Consider the following 14,622-nt stretch of genomic DNA (forward strand, 5'->3'; position numbering starts at 1 on the left):
GAGGTGACGGTATTATTGTTAACGGACTATATTTGAGTATTATTGAAGTATGATAGTACAATGAGTAGTCAGTACAGTAGTGTAGTGTGTCATAAACAAAGTGTCCCCCCCCCCCCTCTTGTTTCATGGGGTCAGCTTTTATACTATACATCTGTAATGGTTACAATAATGATGGCAACAGCCTCTAATAAGTGACGCCCACTGCAACTCATAACTCCTATCTTTGATGAGGCGGTGCTCTTAATGCGTGGGCTCTTGTAACCGTTGCGTGTCTCTTGACCGTTGTTTGACTGCTTTAATGGTTTAGACGTAGCGAGTCGGATCCAGTACCTTGCCTAATTATCCTATCACCGTATTCATCTTGCTTTAAACTATTACTACTCCTTAGTTGTCTCATCTACGCTCACAAACTGGGGAGTAGGGGGGCTGGTGACAGAGTAATTGGGCATGCAGCATTCGACCCGAACCACAGGTAAACAAGCGGATGCATGGAAGACAAACAACCACCCATTACACTGACACGACACATTGAAGAGGGGAATTACTCCAATGGCTCCCTCCATTATTACCTGACACATTACTCCAACGACTCCTCGTCATCATTATTCGGCATTATGAGTACATTACACTCACGAGAAGAAGGACCGTTGCACTAGTATAAGTAGTCGACCCTATTGTAGAGAGTGGGGGACTCTCTGTTTCTGACACACAACACTACTGTCCTCAAACACTATTGTACTATTACCTATACTCAGATTAATAATACATACCGGTAACAATACTTATCATCAAGAGGCTTGCGTTGTTCAAGTGAAGATCAAGTTTCATCATCAAGAGCTAAGCTTACTAGTTGGAGAATCAAAGAATCCTTTCTTTAAAAACTTGTATCTCTACTCGGTAGAAGTAGAAAGAGGCGGGATAAACTCGTGTGGAGTTGAAAAACCTAAGAAAATAAAGGCCCGCTTGGTGTTTAAAGCATGAGTGTTCTTCTTTGTACTAAAGGGATAAGTGCAAACCTTCTTTGAAGTTTAAAGGGGGAGTGAAGTAGGTTTAGTTGGTCGAATCACTATATATAAAAACTCTCTCTCTCTCTATCTTTTATTTTTATTGCATTCATATCCACACTCAAACTTATTAACATTTCAAAATACTAAACACAACGTGCAAAATAATCAAAAGGGGTAAAAACAATTTTCCGTCATCATACTCAATGATAGGTTAATTGTGAAGAAGTAACCTTTGGATGAAACTAACTGAATAGTTAAAATTTTTAAAAGGCATACAAGTCTATTCACCCTCTCCCACCCCTCTATACACTTGTAACCCCTCTCTCCAGGACCAACATTAAATATCAACAATATTTATTTTATAATATAAATGTTGTACTTTATAGCAAAACTGTAATAAACAGTTTGCAGAAAATATAGTAGTAAAACAACATAATTGAATATATAATCAATACTTTAAGCCTTAGCTTATATATATTTATAGCATAAATGTAGTACTTTATAAAATAAATATAATACACTTTTTGAAGGGATTAAAGTAATAATACCATAATTGCAGATATCATAAATACTTTAAGCTTTATATAAAATACTTTATAGCATAAATGTTGTGCTAACTATAATAACAATTTGCACAAAATAAAGTGTCATTACATAATAGAATTGCATATATAATCAATACTTTAACACTTATATATAATACTTTATAGCATAAATATAATACTTTATAGCAAAACTGTAATAGACAGTTTGGGACTCATGACACGATCTCACAAGAGAAGTTGCCATCTTAAAATAGCTATGAACTTAGGGTTCGTTTGGAAATCCGGAAAATGACTTTTAGAAGTCATTTTTTAAATTTTTCCGTGTGGGTATTCATGTAAAATAAAGTCAAAAGAAAATATTCATTCTAGTCAACAAAAAATGTCCAATTTGGCAGAAAATGTCTTCCAAAATTTGTAGTCAGATGATATTTTTCTGATTCTTTATTTTCTCATATTTATCCCCTCTCTCATCTTTTTTAATACTAATTTTTGGATTATTATTAGTATTACTAGGGGTGGAATAGGCCAGGCCCCTTCACAGGGGCCTACGGCCTGGCCTACTTAGGGCCTAGCCTATTTAGTAAAAAGGCCAGGCCTAGGCCTAATTAGAAGCCTATTTAGTTAAATAGGCCTAGGCCTATATTTAAAAGTCTAGCCTACAAGCACGCAGCCCTAGCCTATATATATATATATATATATATATATATATATATATATATATATATTTATTTATTTATTTATTTATTTATTTAACCAACAACCCTAATTCCCAATACCTAAATCCCAAATACGACTTACTAATTAGTAAATAGTGTTAGATATTACTAGTTACTACTGCTATGATGCTAAATTGCTAATAAGTAGGGTTACTAATTACTAGTAATAATTCTGCTAGTTGTTTAGTGTTTACAGCAATTAGTAAAGTAGTAATATTAATGTAATATGAGCCTACTAGTAATTGATTGCAGGATTTATAGATTTGTAGTAATACTAGTAATTAGTAAACAATATATTGTTGAATTTTGTATTACGAACTTTTACTTATTAAACTTTATTGTTGAATTTTGTATTACGAACTTTTACTTATTAAACTTGTGGTTTGAATTTTGTATTACGAACTTTTACTTATTAAACTTGTGGTGTTGGATATTGTATTATGACTTTTACTTATTAAACTTGTGGTGTTGGATATTGTATTATGAAATATGAACTTATGGTTTTGGGTGTTGGATATTGTATTATGAAATATGAACTTATGGTTTTGTCATTCATTATGAAATATGAACTTAAGTATTTTTTATAAATTTTTTACAGGTATACTTTAAAACGCTTAAAAATGTAGGCCTTAAATATGTTCAAAGCCTATTTAAATAGGCGCAAAGCCTATTCAGGGTCTATTTTGAAGCCTTTTTAAAGGCCTATATATTAAATAGGCTTTTAAAAAGGCTTTAGGCCAGGCCAGGCCAACTGTAGGCTCAGGCTTGAGCTTTAAAAAAAAGCCTACATACAGGCCCAGGCCTAGGCTCAGGCTTTCGATTTTCATAGTAGGCCCATGCCTAATTTTCTAAAGCCCGGCTCGACCTAGCCTATTTCCACCCCTAAGTATTACCACCACCACACTACCATCACCACAACCACAACAACCACTACCACCACCACCACCACCACCACCATCACTAACACCACCACCACCAACAACAACACACTACCACCGCTATCACCACCACCACCACAAACATCACAACCACCACACTACCAACACTACCACCACTACCACCACCACCACATCACTGATACTACCACTACCACCATCAACACCACCACCACCACCACACTACCACCATTATCACCACTACCACCAGGGGTGGGGCCAACCGAGTTAGGGGGCCATAGAAGAGAAAATTTACCGTGTTAGTCGACATTATAATTAACCGTACCATATTATTATATATACCATACATTATTAATAATGATTTCTAATTATACTTTGTGTAATTAAGTATGAAATACATAATTATATGAGTACGACTGACAAGGGTGTCGATCATTACTTTAGAAATTTTTCACATAACACAAAATATCATAATATAACAACAACAACAACAATAACAACATTTATTTAAATATAAATTGTCAATTTTTATCAAATAAAAACTTTTGTCAATTATATTTTTCACCAATTTTTTTCATAATTAATTGATATTCATTTTACTAATTAATTGAATATTTCAAAATTTGAGCGATAAAGACAAAAATCTAGATCACGAATTAAACAATCAATATTACTTTTTAATAATTTCAAAACTAATTATTTAAACAAGCAAATGTACATCTTCAAAGTGTAAATAAATAATTAAAACAAAAAATAAATTATTAATTAATTAATCAACATAACTAATAAAACTAAAGCATATATCTCAAATTTGGAGAGTTTTTAAAATAAAATGGATACTTGATGCCCCCATTATTAAAATCTTGATAAAAGAAATAAGATAAAAAAAGAAAAATGGTGACTTTAATTATTTGATTTATTTCTTTCTATTTAATGAATTTAAACTTTAATATATATTTTGATTTTGCTTAATATAAACATAATAAATTGTTTTAAAAAAAATTAGAGGGGAGGTCAAATGTGTATTTTATCCCTACTATATCAATATATACATACATATTTTAAGGTGAGGGTAAGGGGTGGTGGGGTTGGGGGGGGGGGGGGAGAGGGCAAGGCCCCCTACCCTCTAAGGTGGCTCCGCCCCTGACCACCACCACCACTTCCACTATCACTACCACCACTGCTATCACCACCAGTGTCAGTGCCACCGCTACCACCACCACTTATTATTATTATTATTATTATTATTATTATTATTATTACATAACAAATAATATGTTCATTTTCAAGGAAATGAACCAAAAAGAAAAAAAATAGAATTTCTTAACTTTCAGCCAAAGAGAAAAAGATAGTTTTCTTACCTTTAGCCAAACATTAGAAAATGAAATCATTTTTCAGAAAATGAGTCATTTTCTGGAAATTATTTTCTAAAAAACATTTGCCAGATTTTCAAACGGACCCTTACTTAAATATTAGAAATGTGAATTCTATTAAGGGTCCGTTTGGAAATCTAAAAATATTTTGCGAAAAAATAATTTCGAGAAAATGACTCCTTTTTTTGAAAAATATTCTAATTTTCTAGTGTTTGGCTGAATGTCCGAAAACTATCTTTTTCTGTTTTGCTAAAAGTTAAGTAATTACATATTTGCATTTTTTATGTTTGGTTCATTTTTCCTGAAAATGAACATATAATAATAATAATAATAATAATAATAATAATAATAATAATAATAATAATAATAATAATAATAATAATAGGCGGTGATGGTTGTGGTAGTGGTGGTGGTGTTGGTGTTGGTGGTAGTAGTGGTGGTGATGGTGGCGGTGGTGGTCGTGGTGTGTTAGTGATGGTGGTGGCGGTGGTGGTGGTGTTGGTGTGGTTGTGTTACTACGTTGTGGTGTGTTGGTGTTGGTGGTGATGGTTGTGTGATGTTGGTATTGGTTGTGGTGTTGATGGTGGTGGTGGTGGTAATAATAATAATCCGTAAACTAACTTTAAAAAAAAAAAAAGAAAAAAAAAAAGAGAGAAGGAAGATAGATGGAAAATAAAGAATTGGAAAAATGTCTTCGCACTAAAAAAAAAATAGGAAGACATTTTCTCCCAAGTTAGACTTCATTTCCGTTGACCATAATAAATATTTTTCTTTGAATTCATTTTCATGAGTATCCAAACACTAAAAAATCCGGAAAATGATTTTCAAAAGTCACTTTTCAAATTTCCAAATGGACCCTAAAATAAAATAAAAATAACCCTCTATATTTTTGAATTATTTAATTCCACCAAATAAATATCTGTCCAAATGCCCCACAAGTGCTGTCAAACTCATTAATTTCTCAAGAACATTGATAAGACCCTGCAAATCAGATTTTATTTAATTGAGATCAGACCTCCATTTTCACATTTCCTTTTTAAAAAAAATATAAACCAATACTAAAAAACTCATCCAAAAAATACAACAATTCTTTATCCATTTTTATTATACAAAATATTAAAATAAAAATAAAATAAAATTGGAATTATCCGCTGAATACGACCTCCTCTATAGGGCTCCCATCCTCAACTCTATATCAGTTCGATTCCTTCCAGTTTAGCCTTTCATTTTCCACAACCCATATATCCCCCCCCCCCCCCCCTCCTTAATTACATCATCTCTCTTTGTTCCATCCTACAAGAGAGAATCATTCTCTTCCCGGCGTTGACAAGAACACAACTTAGCTTGTACAACGTTACAAGAACATAAACAATTTTATTTGTTTCCTGACAAAATTTTCTGTTTTGTTCTTGATTGCTGTCAGCTGCAAACATTATTGCAGTTAATTAATTTAAGCAAACATGGGGAGGCATTCTTGTTGTTACAAGCAGAAGCTGAGGAAAGGCCTTTGGTCTCCTGAGGAAGATGAGAAGCTCATAAAGCATATTACTACATATGGCCATGGCTGCTGGAGCTCAGTCCCAAAACTAGCAGGTAATTAATATTTTTATTTTTGTTTACTAGCAAAGAAAAATAACAATACTAGTAATAATAATATCTTGGCCCGTCCATTCGTCGATTCTGTGGCTTAAGACGTGGTTAAATGGTTAATGTTCACCTACTTACCACCAATTGGCTTTAAAAAGGATATGACAACCAGATAACTAAAAAACTCAACACTGAGATCTAACCTAATAGCCACTTTTTTCACAGGTCTGCAAAGGTGTGGGAAGAGTTGCAGGTTGAGGTGGATAAATTACCTGAGGCCTGATTTGAAAAGAGGCACATTTTCACAGGAGGAAGAGAATTTGATAATTGAACTCCATGCAGTTTTGGGCAACAAGTAAGAATAGAATTAATGTGAATAATTATTGTTATTTTGTTTATTATTTTAATTTTAATTAGCTTTTTGGTGTGTGGCCGGGTGATTAGGTGGTCTCAAATCGCAGCCAGACTGCCCGGGAGAACGGACAACGAAATCAAGAACCTCTGGAACTCATCAATCAAGAAGAAGCTGAGGCAGAAAGGGATCGACCCAAACACACACAAGCCACTGTCCGAGGTTGAGAATGAAGAGAAATTAGCATCCTTAACCAACAATAACGAGAAACTAACGTTGTCAGAAGGGTCAAGTGAGCTCAACTTTGTTGAAGCTGAGAGCTGTAACAACAACAACAACAACAATCAGGTACCTTCCCTGACAGTTATGATGGACAGTTATCCGATGATCGACAATAATGTGGTCTGCAGCAATCCTATGAGCTCAAACACACCACCCACCCATGAGTTCTTCCTCAACAAGACACCTGATTTATCAGGCTACCTCTCTTTCTTCAACAACAACATAGGATCATCATTTCCTATGCAGTATCCTAGTAACAGCAGCCTCTTCTTGAATCCCAAGTCAAATGTTGTTCTCCCCATGGAAACCAACTCTTCTTTCTTTGAAAACAATAATGCATCATTTCCTTGGGGGCCCGCCACAGACCATCATCATCACTGTGGTGGAAAACCAGAGAAACAAAGTGCTGATCTTGATGAGACCAAATGGTCAGAATATCTCCAGGCACCATTCTATCTACAACCTCCTCCTCCTCCCAATCATCAAGATTTATACGCCCAAGGGAAACCCGAAACGCAGTTCGCAACACAAGGCGGATCTCCATTGATTCCGACTACTACTTCTGCTGCTACTGCTACTGCTACTACTACTTGGCTGCAAAACCAGGCCATGTATAATAATAGTAAGAATTTTCAGAGACTTCATGCTGCATTTGGACAGTTTTCTTAAGTTTAATTTTATCGAAAAAGGGATTCCAACATGATGATGATGAGTGTGCTATAGAGTTCCTATTCTTAATCTGTAAATAGGTCTAATACAAATTGAAGTTCATGTTTCAGATACTTGGATGGATATGATATTCTTCTTGATAGAACATTTAAGTCTTTTTTTTCTTTTTTCTTTTTTCTTTTGTTTAATCAATCATCCTTTTTGTGTATGTTTTTATCATGTCTTTGGTCAATTCATTTTAAGGCTTGTAATTCTGTCTTTCAAAGGATCATTCAAGAAAGTTTTGTTGCTTTTACAGTTTGTTAATTAACAACCCTTAGGCTCAGCTCTCTCTCTCTCTCTCTCTTTTTTTATAGCTTTCACTATTCAAGCCTTTGAAGAAAGGGACCTTCTCTAAGGGCTAAGGGCTATATATCTATCTTTTGGGGATTTCCGAAATTCTTCTGATTGCTTTTTGAAAACTTGTGTTCTGCTAGTACCTATCACTTTCACTATTTTCCACCTTTTCAAACTCTAGGAAAATGACTGATCTGAACTACCGTTAAACTAAATTATATATATAGAATTCACATTCACAGTGTAACTAAACTAGGATTAAACACTAGCTAGGTTCAATGGTACAAAGTACCCCTTCATCAGTTTATTGGACTCTGCTTTCCCTGGTCTTTTAGGATTGTGCTTATGTTCGGGAGCAGATCTCATGCCCTCAAGTTTGAGGTTAGATTTAGGGTGCGGTGGAGTGAGCTGATGAGCTATTTGAAGTGCTTCATTGTTTAATCACAATTTGAGGAAAGCAAAATGATAAATGGATTCCGAGGGGTAAAAGTGTAAAACTCCGGTCACATATCTTTTCTAAAAATATTGAGTTCCCAATACCAAGGGCCCCACATCCATGCTCGACAGGACATTTGGAGGATGTAAATAACGTTGACTCAATGGTTCAGCAGACATGGTCAAATGTCAATGCACACAAAGGATGTGTCCACTTTAGGCATAATCTCCACATTGCCCCTAGCGAGGTTCGAATTTTAGTCTCTTCCCCCAAATACTGTCTAACGAACTAGTGAACTAAACCCCTGTCATATATACCTTATTTTATTGGAGGGAGAAAAAAAGTAATAAAAATTGTGACTCATATTTTTTTAATGAATTAAAGTTTGTCATGTAAGGAGGAGTAGAACAAGGAACAGAAATTGGAGTAGAAAGTGAAGTATGTTATTCATGGCGAAATTGCTATGGAAGCGCCGAAGCGGTCCCCCACGATGATTATAGTTTTCTTTTTAAAAAAATTAATGGGAGGGTAAATGTCTAAGAGAATATGTCAATCTTAAAGTTACATTTCAATTTTATTATCACATACTTATAGCTTAAATCAAAGGCAAATCTAGAAATACCGTTAAGTAGGGACGAAAACTTAAAAAATTCATAACGCGACAAAAAATATTTATGATATGATATAAAATGGTTTGAGTAAATTGCAAACCATCTCTATTAATATAATATTCATAAATACTTTTTATTTAAATTATATCAACTCTATGTATTTCTAGAATAATTTGAATTAGATGAGGCACAATTAAAATGCTTATGTCTCTCAAAGTAGTAAAATACATATAACCAACTAAGCTACTTAAAATTTAGATAACTTTTATGTATAATAATGTTTTTTTTTTATCCAAAATGAGGGGTTACCTCATATTAGGACTCTATGTATCAGAGTCATGTTGTTATCCACATTTACGTCCCTATAATCATCATAAAATGTCTTTTCGGTCGTCTCTGTGTGTCTTCTTAGGTTATCCAAATTCTTTCTGGGGGTACAGATGTATGGACTTGGTGACTAATAAGGTTTATGTGTGCAGGCATGTTCGTTTTGATGAATCTAAGTTTCCTTTTGCTCAGTCTGCAGTACAGGTGTCTTCTGCGCTTCCCTCTCTGCCTTGGGCTGAGTCTGTTCTTCGCCCCTGTTCTACAGCTCCTTCGGTGGTTGGCGTGGGTGATGAGGTGGTAGTTGCTCGGCCTCGTGGAACACCGCGTGGCAAATCTGTTAAATTAACCACTCGGACTCATGTTATGGCTTCTAGGAGCCGTTCTCAGGCACCTCCGGCTGCCCTGACTGCTGGTTTGCGTCTCACTGATCCTACTTGCTATTCGCAGGAAACACGTGGAGTTCAATGCGCTACTCCATAATCAGACTTGGTGTTTGGTTCTCCACGCTCCTGAGATGAATGTTGTTGGTTGTAAGTGGGTTTTTCAGACCAAAGGCAAGGTGGATGGCTCGATTGAGAGATACAAGGCTCGGTTGGTGGCCAAGGGGTTTAATAAGGTTTTTGGGCAGGACTTCTTCGATACATTCAGTCCGGTGGTCAAACCCACTACAGTCAGGTTACTTTTTTCTCTGGCTGTGTCTTCTTGTTGGGTTATTCGGCAGCTAGATGTGCATAATGAGTTTCTGAATGGTCATTTGTCTGAGACTGTTTACATGACTCAGCCTCCTGGTTATACTGACTCTCAAAATCCTGATCATGTGTGTTTATTGAAGCGCTCTTTATATGGTCTGAAGCAGGCGCCTCGGGCCTGGTTTACTCGTTTGCATAACTTTCTACTTTCTGTGGGATTTGGTACTTCTAAGACTTATGTGTCTCTTTTTCATTATTATGTGGGATATGCTTTTATGTTTGTCTTGGTCTATGTTGATGATATCCTTGTTATGGGTAGTGATCAGACCTTTGTCTCGTCCTTGTTGTTGAAGTTGTCGACTGTTTTTAAGATTTGGGACCTTGGTGAGCCTGGTTTTTTCCTTGGTATTGAGACTGTCAAGTGTGGCGATGGGTTATTGTTGTCTCAGCAGCGTTACATGGTTGATATTCTCAAGCGTGCAGGTATGCCTGATTGCAAGCCCTTGGCCACTCCTATTTCGTTGACCAAGTCTGTTGTTGTCTAGGCCGATCCGTATGATGATCCTACCAGCTACAGGAGTCTTGCTGGGGCTTTGAAATACCTTACTGTTACACGCCTTGACCTTTCCTTTGCGGTGAACCTGCTCTGTCAGCACATGCATGCCCCTACGGTTCATCACTGGGAGCAGCTCAAACGAATCCTGAGGTATGTTAAAGGCACTGTCTCCTTTGGTCTACGTGTTCGGTCTTCTTCTTTTAGGAAGTTGCATGCGTTCTCTGATTCTGACCGGGCTGGTTGCCCGGAGGATCGCAAGTCTACGAGTGGCTTTACAAGGCCCTAGCTGATGTGTGCGCTGAGGTTACATGGGTTGTTTCGCTTCTCCGTGAGCTTTCTATTACTGGTGTCTCTGTTCCTAAGCTGTGGTGTGACAACCTTGGGGCTACATATATGTATGTGTGACAATCCCATTTTTCATGCTCGCACAAAGCATGTGAAGATTGATTACCACTTTGTTCGTGAAAAAGTTGTTGTAGGGGATATTCAGGTGCACTTTATTTCCACTAAGGATCAGTTGGCAGACATCTTCACCAAACCGCTTCTTGGACCTCGGTTTGTTTTTCATAGAGACAAGCTACAAGTTGCTAGTCTTCCCTGTGCTTGAGGGGGAGTATTATGACTCTATGTATTAGAGTCATGTTGTGATTCAGTAGTCTATTCTCTCTATACCTCTCTTATGTATATATATACTCTTTCCCAGACTCTGTAAAGGTTTGATCACTATTCAATACAATATATCGCTCTCATCCCTCAGAACTCTAGAGGATGTTCAATGGCATCTCTCGGAACACTCCTTGACCAGCAAACACTTGCTTCATATATCCTCGAGAATAATTATAATATATTATCTACTTCTAATTAAAACATCTACTATATATAATAGGGTGGGGTGGGAGAGGAGGGCAACTGCCCCCATCTCCCTCCCCCGACATCCCCCCCCTCTGGATCCTCCCTTAGCTTCAACTATTATAATCTCACTGTTGATTGAACCTTAGTCTATGTTTCAATAAATAATTACATGGAAAAAGTGTCAAATAGACCACTAAACTTCTTGCTTTTGTGCAATTGGGTCACTGGAACATCAAACAAGCAAAATTTGTGCAATTGGAACATTTTTTAAAAAATTTTCTGGTAAAATCCGATTATATTACTTACATGTATGTATTAAGAGTTGCATTTTCCTCTACCATACTAGTTGGGAGTCAATATTGAAATGTTTTTAACTCAATTGAATTTTTAAAAATTAGAAAAATGTTCTAATTGCACATATTTTACTTGTTTGATAGTTAAATTGCACACTTTTTAAGTTCAATAACATAATTGCACAAAAACGATAAGTTCAGTGATATTTGACACGTTTTCCTAATTAAATTTACATTAAAATGGTTAAATACATAAAGAAAAAAAATGAAATTTTCTTCTCTTAATTTTATCTCGTAATGTTCACCTCTTGATTTAGTAATACAAATTTTTATATTAATTTGATATCCGTAAATTAGTTAATTTCACACCCATTAAAAAGAACCAATCATGTATTACATATAAAAGAGATGAATTTTAAAAAGTAAAATTGCTAGGAAAATGTAGCGTTGTTCATACTTAAATTATATAGCTATTTAACTTTAATTAAAATAAAGCCTAAATTGACATATTTTTATTAAGAAATAAATCTGATGAAAGATGGAATGAACCATTTCTTTAAAATGGGTGTCTATCTATGTCCCCTGGCGATGGAGATGGTTTCAACTTTTTGACAGTCTTTAAGTCATTTCTTACTCCCCTTGGAGCTAAAAGCGTGATCAAGACAATATATAATAGCTGTCTGCCTTCGATTTATGTACCACTACAAAAATAAAAAATAAAAATGAAAAAATAAAAAAGACTTTGAAATTAAACTTGAAAGTTGAAACTACATTCGATGAATAGTACTAACGTTCCACTTAGAACAGGAGGACAAATTAAACCCCACATCTATTAGTCAAGAGGAGAAGTGAAATGGACTTCAATTCATGAACAGTACGTAGACAAGTCCTATGCCTACCATCATTATCCTTATTAATTGGCTTGAGAGGAAGGTTTAATTAAATGTTATATATATATATATATATATATATATAGTAGAGTTCAGATGCGGTCTGCTCCTTAGGTGTGACCGTGCGGCTATTTTGCAGCCATTAAATTACAGCAAGCCAGCAAATCAACGCTCAATATATATGTATTAAAATACACATCATTCTACGTACTAAAATGCACCAGAGGACAGATTAAACACACTATTTCACATTATAACCAAATGCACTTATTCACTTAAAATGCATTAACATACGTAATAAAACGCATCATTCTACGTATAAAATGCACCACAATGTGCCTCATGTCAGATTATAAACATGCGCTATTACACATATTAGAAAACATGTGCTGAAATCTAAATAAGGAAATCATAAACATAGCAATATAATAAATGTAAAGAAGAGAAAAAGAAAGGAAACGAAAACTTCTCTATTAAATGTAGATGAAGAGGTTGGTGGAATCCACTCCAAATCCGCAAAATAAAGCCTAAAATGTGTATCTAAGTTTAATCTATACTATTCTAAGCTAACAATGGCTTTAAGAATGAGAGAGAACAAGTCTAAGCTAGCTAGGGTTCGAGGCTTCACAAAAATGCATAATACAGAACAGTATAGATTGAAACGGCCACCTACACGGGCCGTGTAGGTGGTCATGTTGGTGACCCGGCTCAGAAATTTAGTTGGGCACGCACGGACACCTACACAGCCCGTGTGGGTGCCCGTTTCGTTTCTTCCAGCTTGCTCCTTGCTCCGTTTTGCGCTCCGCTGCTCCTATCTTTCCTTGAGTGGGATCCTATGCTACCAAAATTGATCCAATGCACCCCAATATGCTTCCTTTGCTATTCGCTGTGGAGAATTTGACCTATAAACACAAAAACATACAAACGAGTAATAAATCTCACTCAAATATTAACACTTATCTCACAAAAATAGATAAAATAGGAGGTAAAAAAAGTGTTTATAAATAGAGCTATCATATATATATATATATATATATATATATATATATATATATATATAGTAGAGTTCAAGTGTGGCCACGCCTTCCCGTGCGGTCAGTGCGGTTTACACCACTAGTGTTAACAAAATACACCACTCAATCTTAGGAAATACACAACACAAATATGCACCATTAGGTATGCATCACCAAAAAACACACCACTAGGTATGAAAATATACACTACACAGTGTTCAGAAATGCACAATTAGGGAAAGGGGAGTTATGTGGGTGTTTTTGTGCATTTTCATTGTTGTGCATTTCCTATCACTAGTGGTGTATTTTGTTAACACTAGTGGTGTAAACCGCACGGGAAGGCGTGACCACATTTGAGCATATATATATATATATATATATATATGTACAAAGGGTCCTGTTCAGGTGAGAACATCTCTTAACATGACTTCTTCAGTAATACACAGTAAGGGTGTGTTTTGTTGACAGGTTTTGGTATAAGGTATGGGTATCAAAGTGATTGTTATTGTTAGGTTGACAAGTTTTTAGAATACTACTATGAGTTTGGAATACCCTATTAATTGAAAACCCCATACACTTATTAAATAAGGGTTTCATTTACATTCCTCATTTCTTCCCCAACAATTAAATAATCATTCACATTCCACCCTACTACCAAAGATGCAAAATATTTTCACCAAAACCCATTACTCTTTCCAAGTATTTGATACTCATACCGATTCCGATTTCCATGTGCGAACCAAACACACCCTAAGTTCTTCATGCACAATAACTACTCCAACTCCGTGACTATTACATGAATGCACTGCATCTACTACATGAATGCACCGAAACTACTACATATATGGTCGGTAATTACTTTACGAATGCACAGTTCATTCATATAGTAGTCAAGGACCCGAATTAGTTATTGTGCATTTGTGTAGAATTTTCCCATGTTCTACACAATTCATCGAAGAAATTCGCATGTTCTCAAATGAAAATAAATAAATAAATATATATATATACACACACACACACACACACACTTGAGATCATATGTGAAGTATGTCTTATGTGAAAAATGGGGTTAAATCTCAACTATTTACTTCGTCCAGATCTAGCGTCCAAAATGAAGAAAAATAAATAAATAAATAAAGAAAATGCAGTGACATTTATGGTAATTTATTGTAAGTTCAGTTTTTGTTTTCTT

At 35.4% G+C, this 14,622-nt stretch overlaps 1 protein-coding gene across 1 annotated transcript; it reads left to right on the plus strand.

The window, feature by feature from the left end:
- The first annotated feature begins 5,806 nt into the window (after nucleotides 1-5,806).
- LOC116006294 (transcription factor MYB61-like) lies at nucleotides 5,807-7,678 on the plus strand. Its single transcript, XM_031246609.1, has 3 exons — nucleotides 5,807-6,130; nucleotides 6,350-6,479; nucleotides 6,569-7,678. Exons 1-3 carry the CDS (start codon nucleotides 5,998-6,000, stop codon nucleotides 7,425-7,427), a joined length of 1,122 nt encoding a protein of 373 aa, XP_031102469.1. The 5' UTR covers nucleotides 5,807-5,997; the 3' UTR covers nucleotides 7,428-7,678.
- The last annotated feature ends 6,944 nt before the right edge of the window (nucleotides 7,679-14,622 follow it).

Source organism: Ipomoea triloba, chromosome 15 (assembly GCF_003576645.1).
Source record: "Ipomoea triloba cultivar NCNSP0323 chromosome 15, ASM357664v1".
NCBI lineage: Eukaryota > Viridiplantae > Streptophyta > Magnoliopsida > Solanales > Convolvulaceae > Ipomoea > Ipomoea triloba.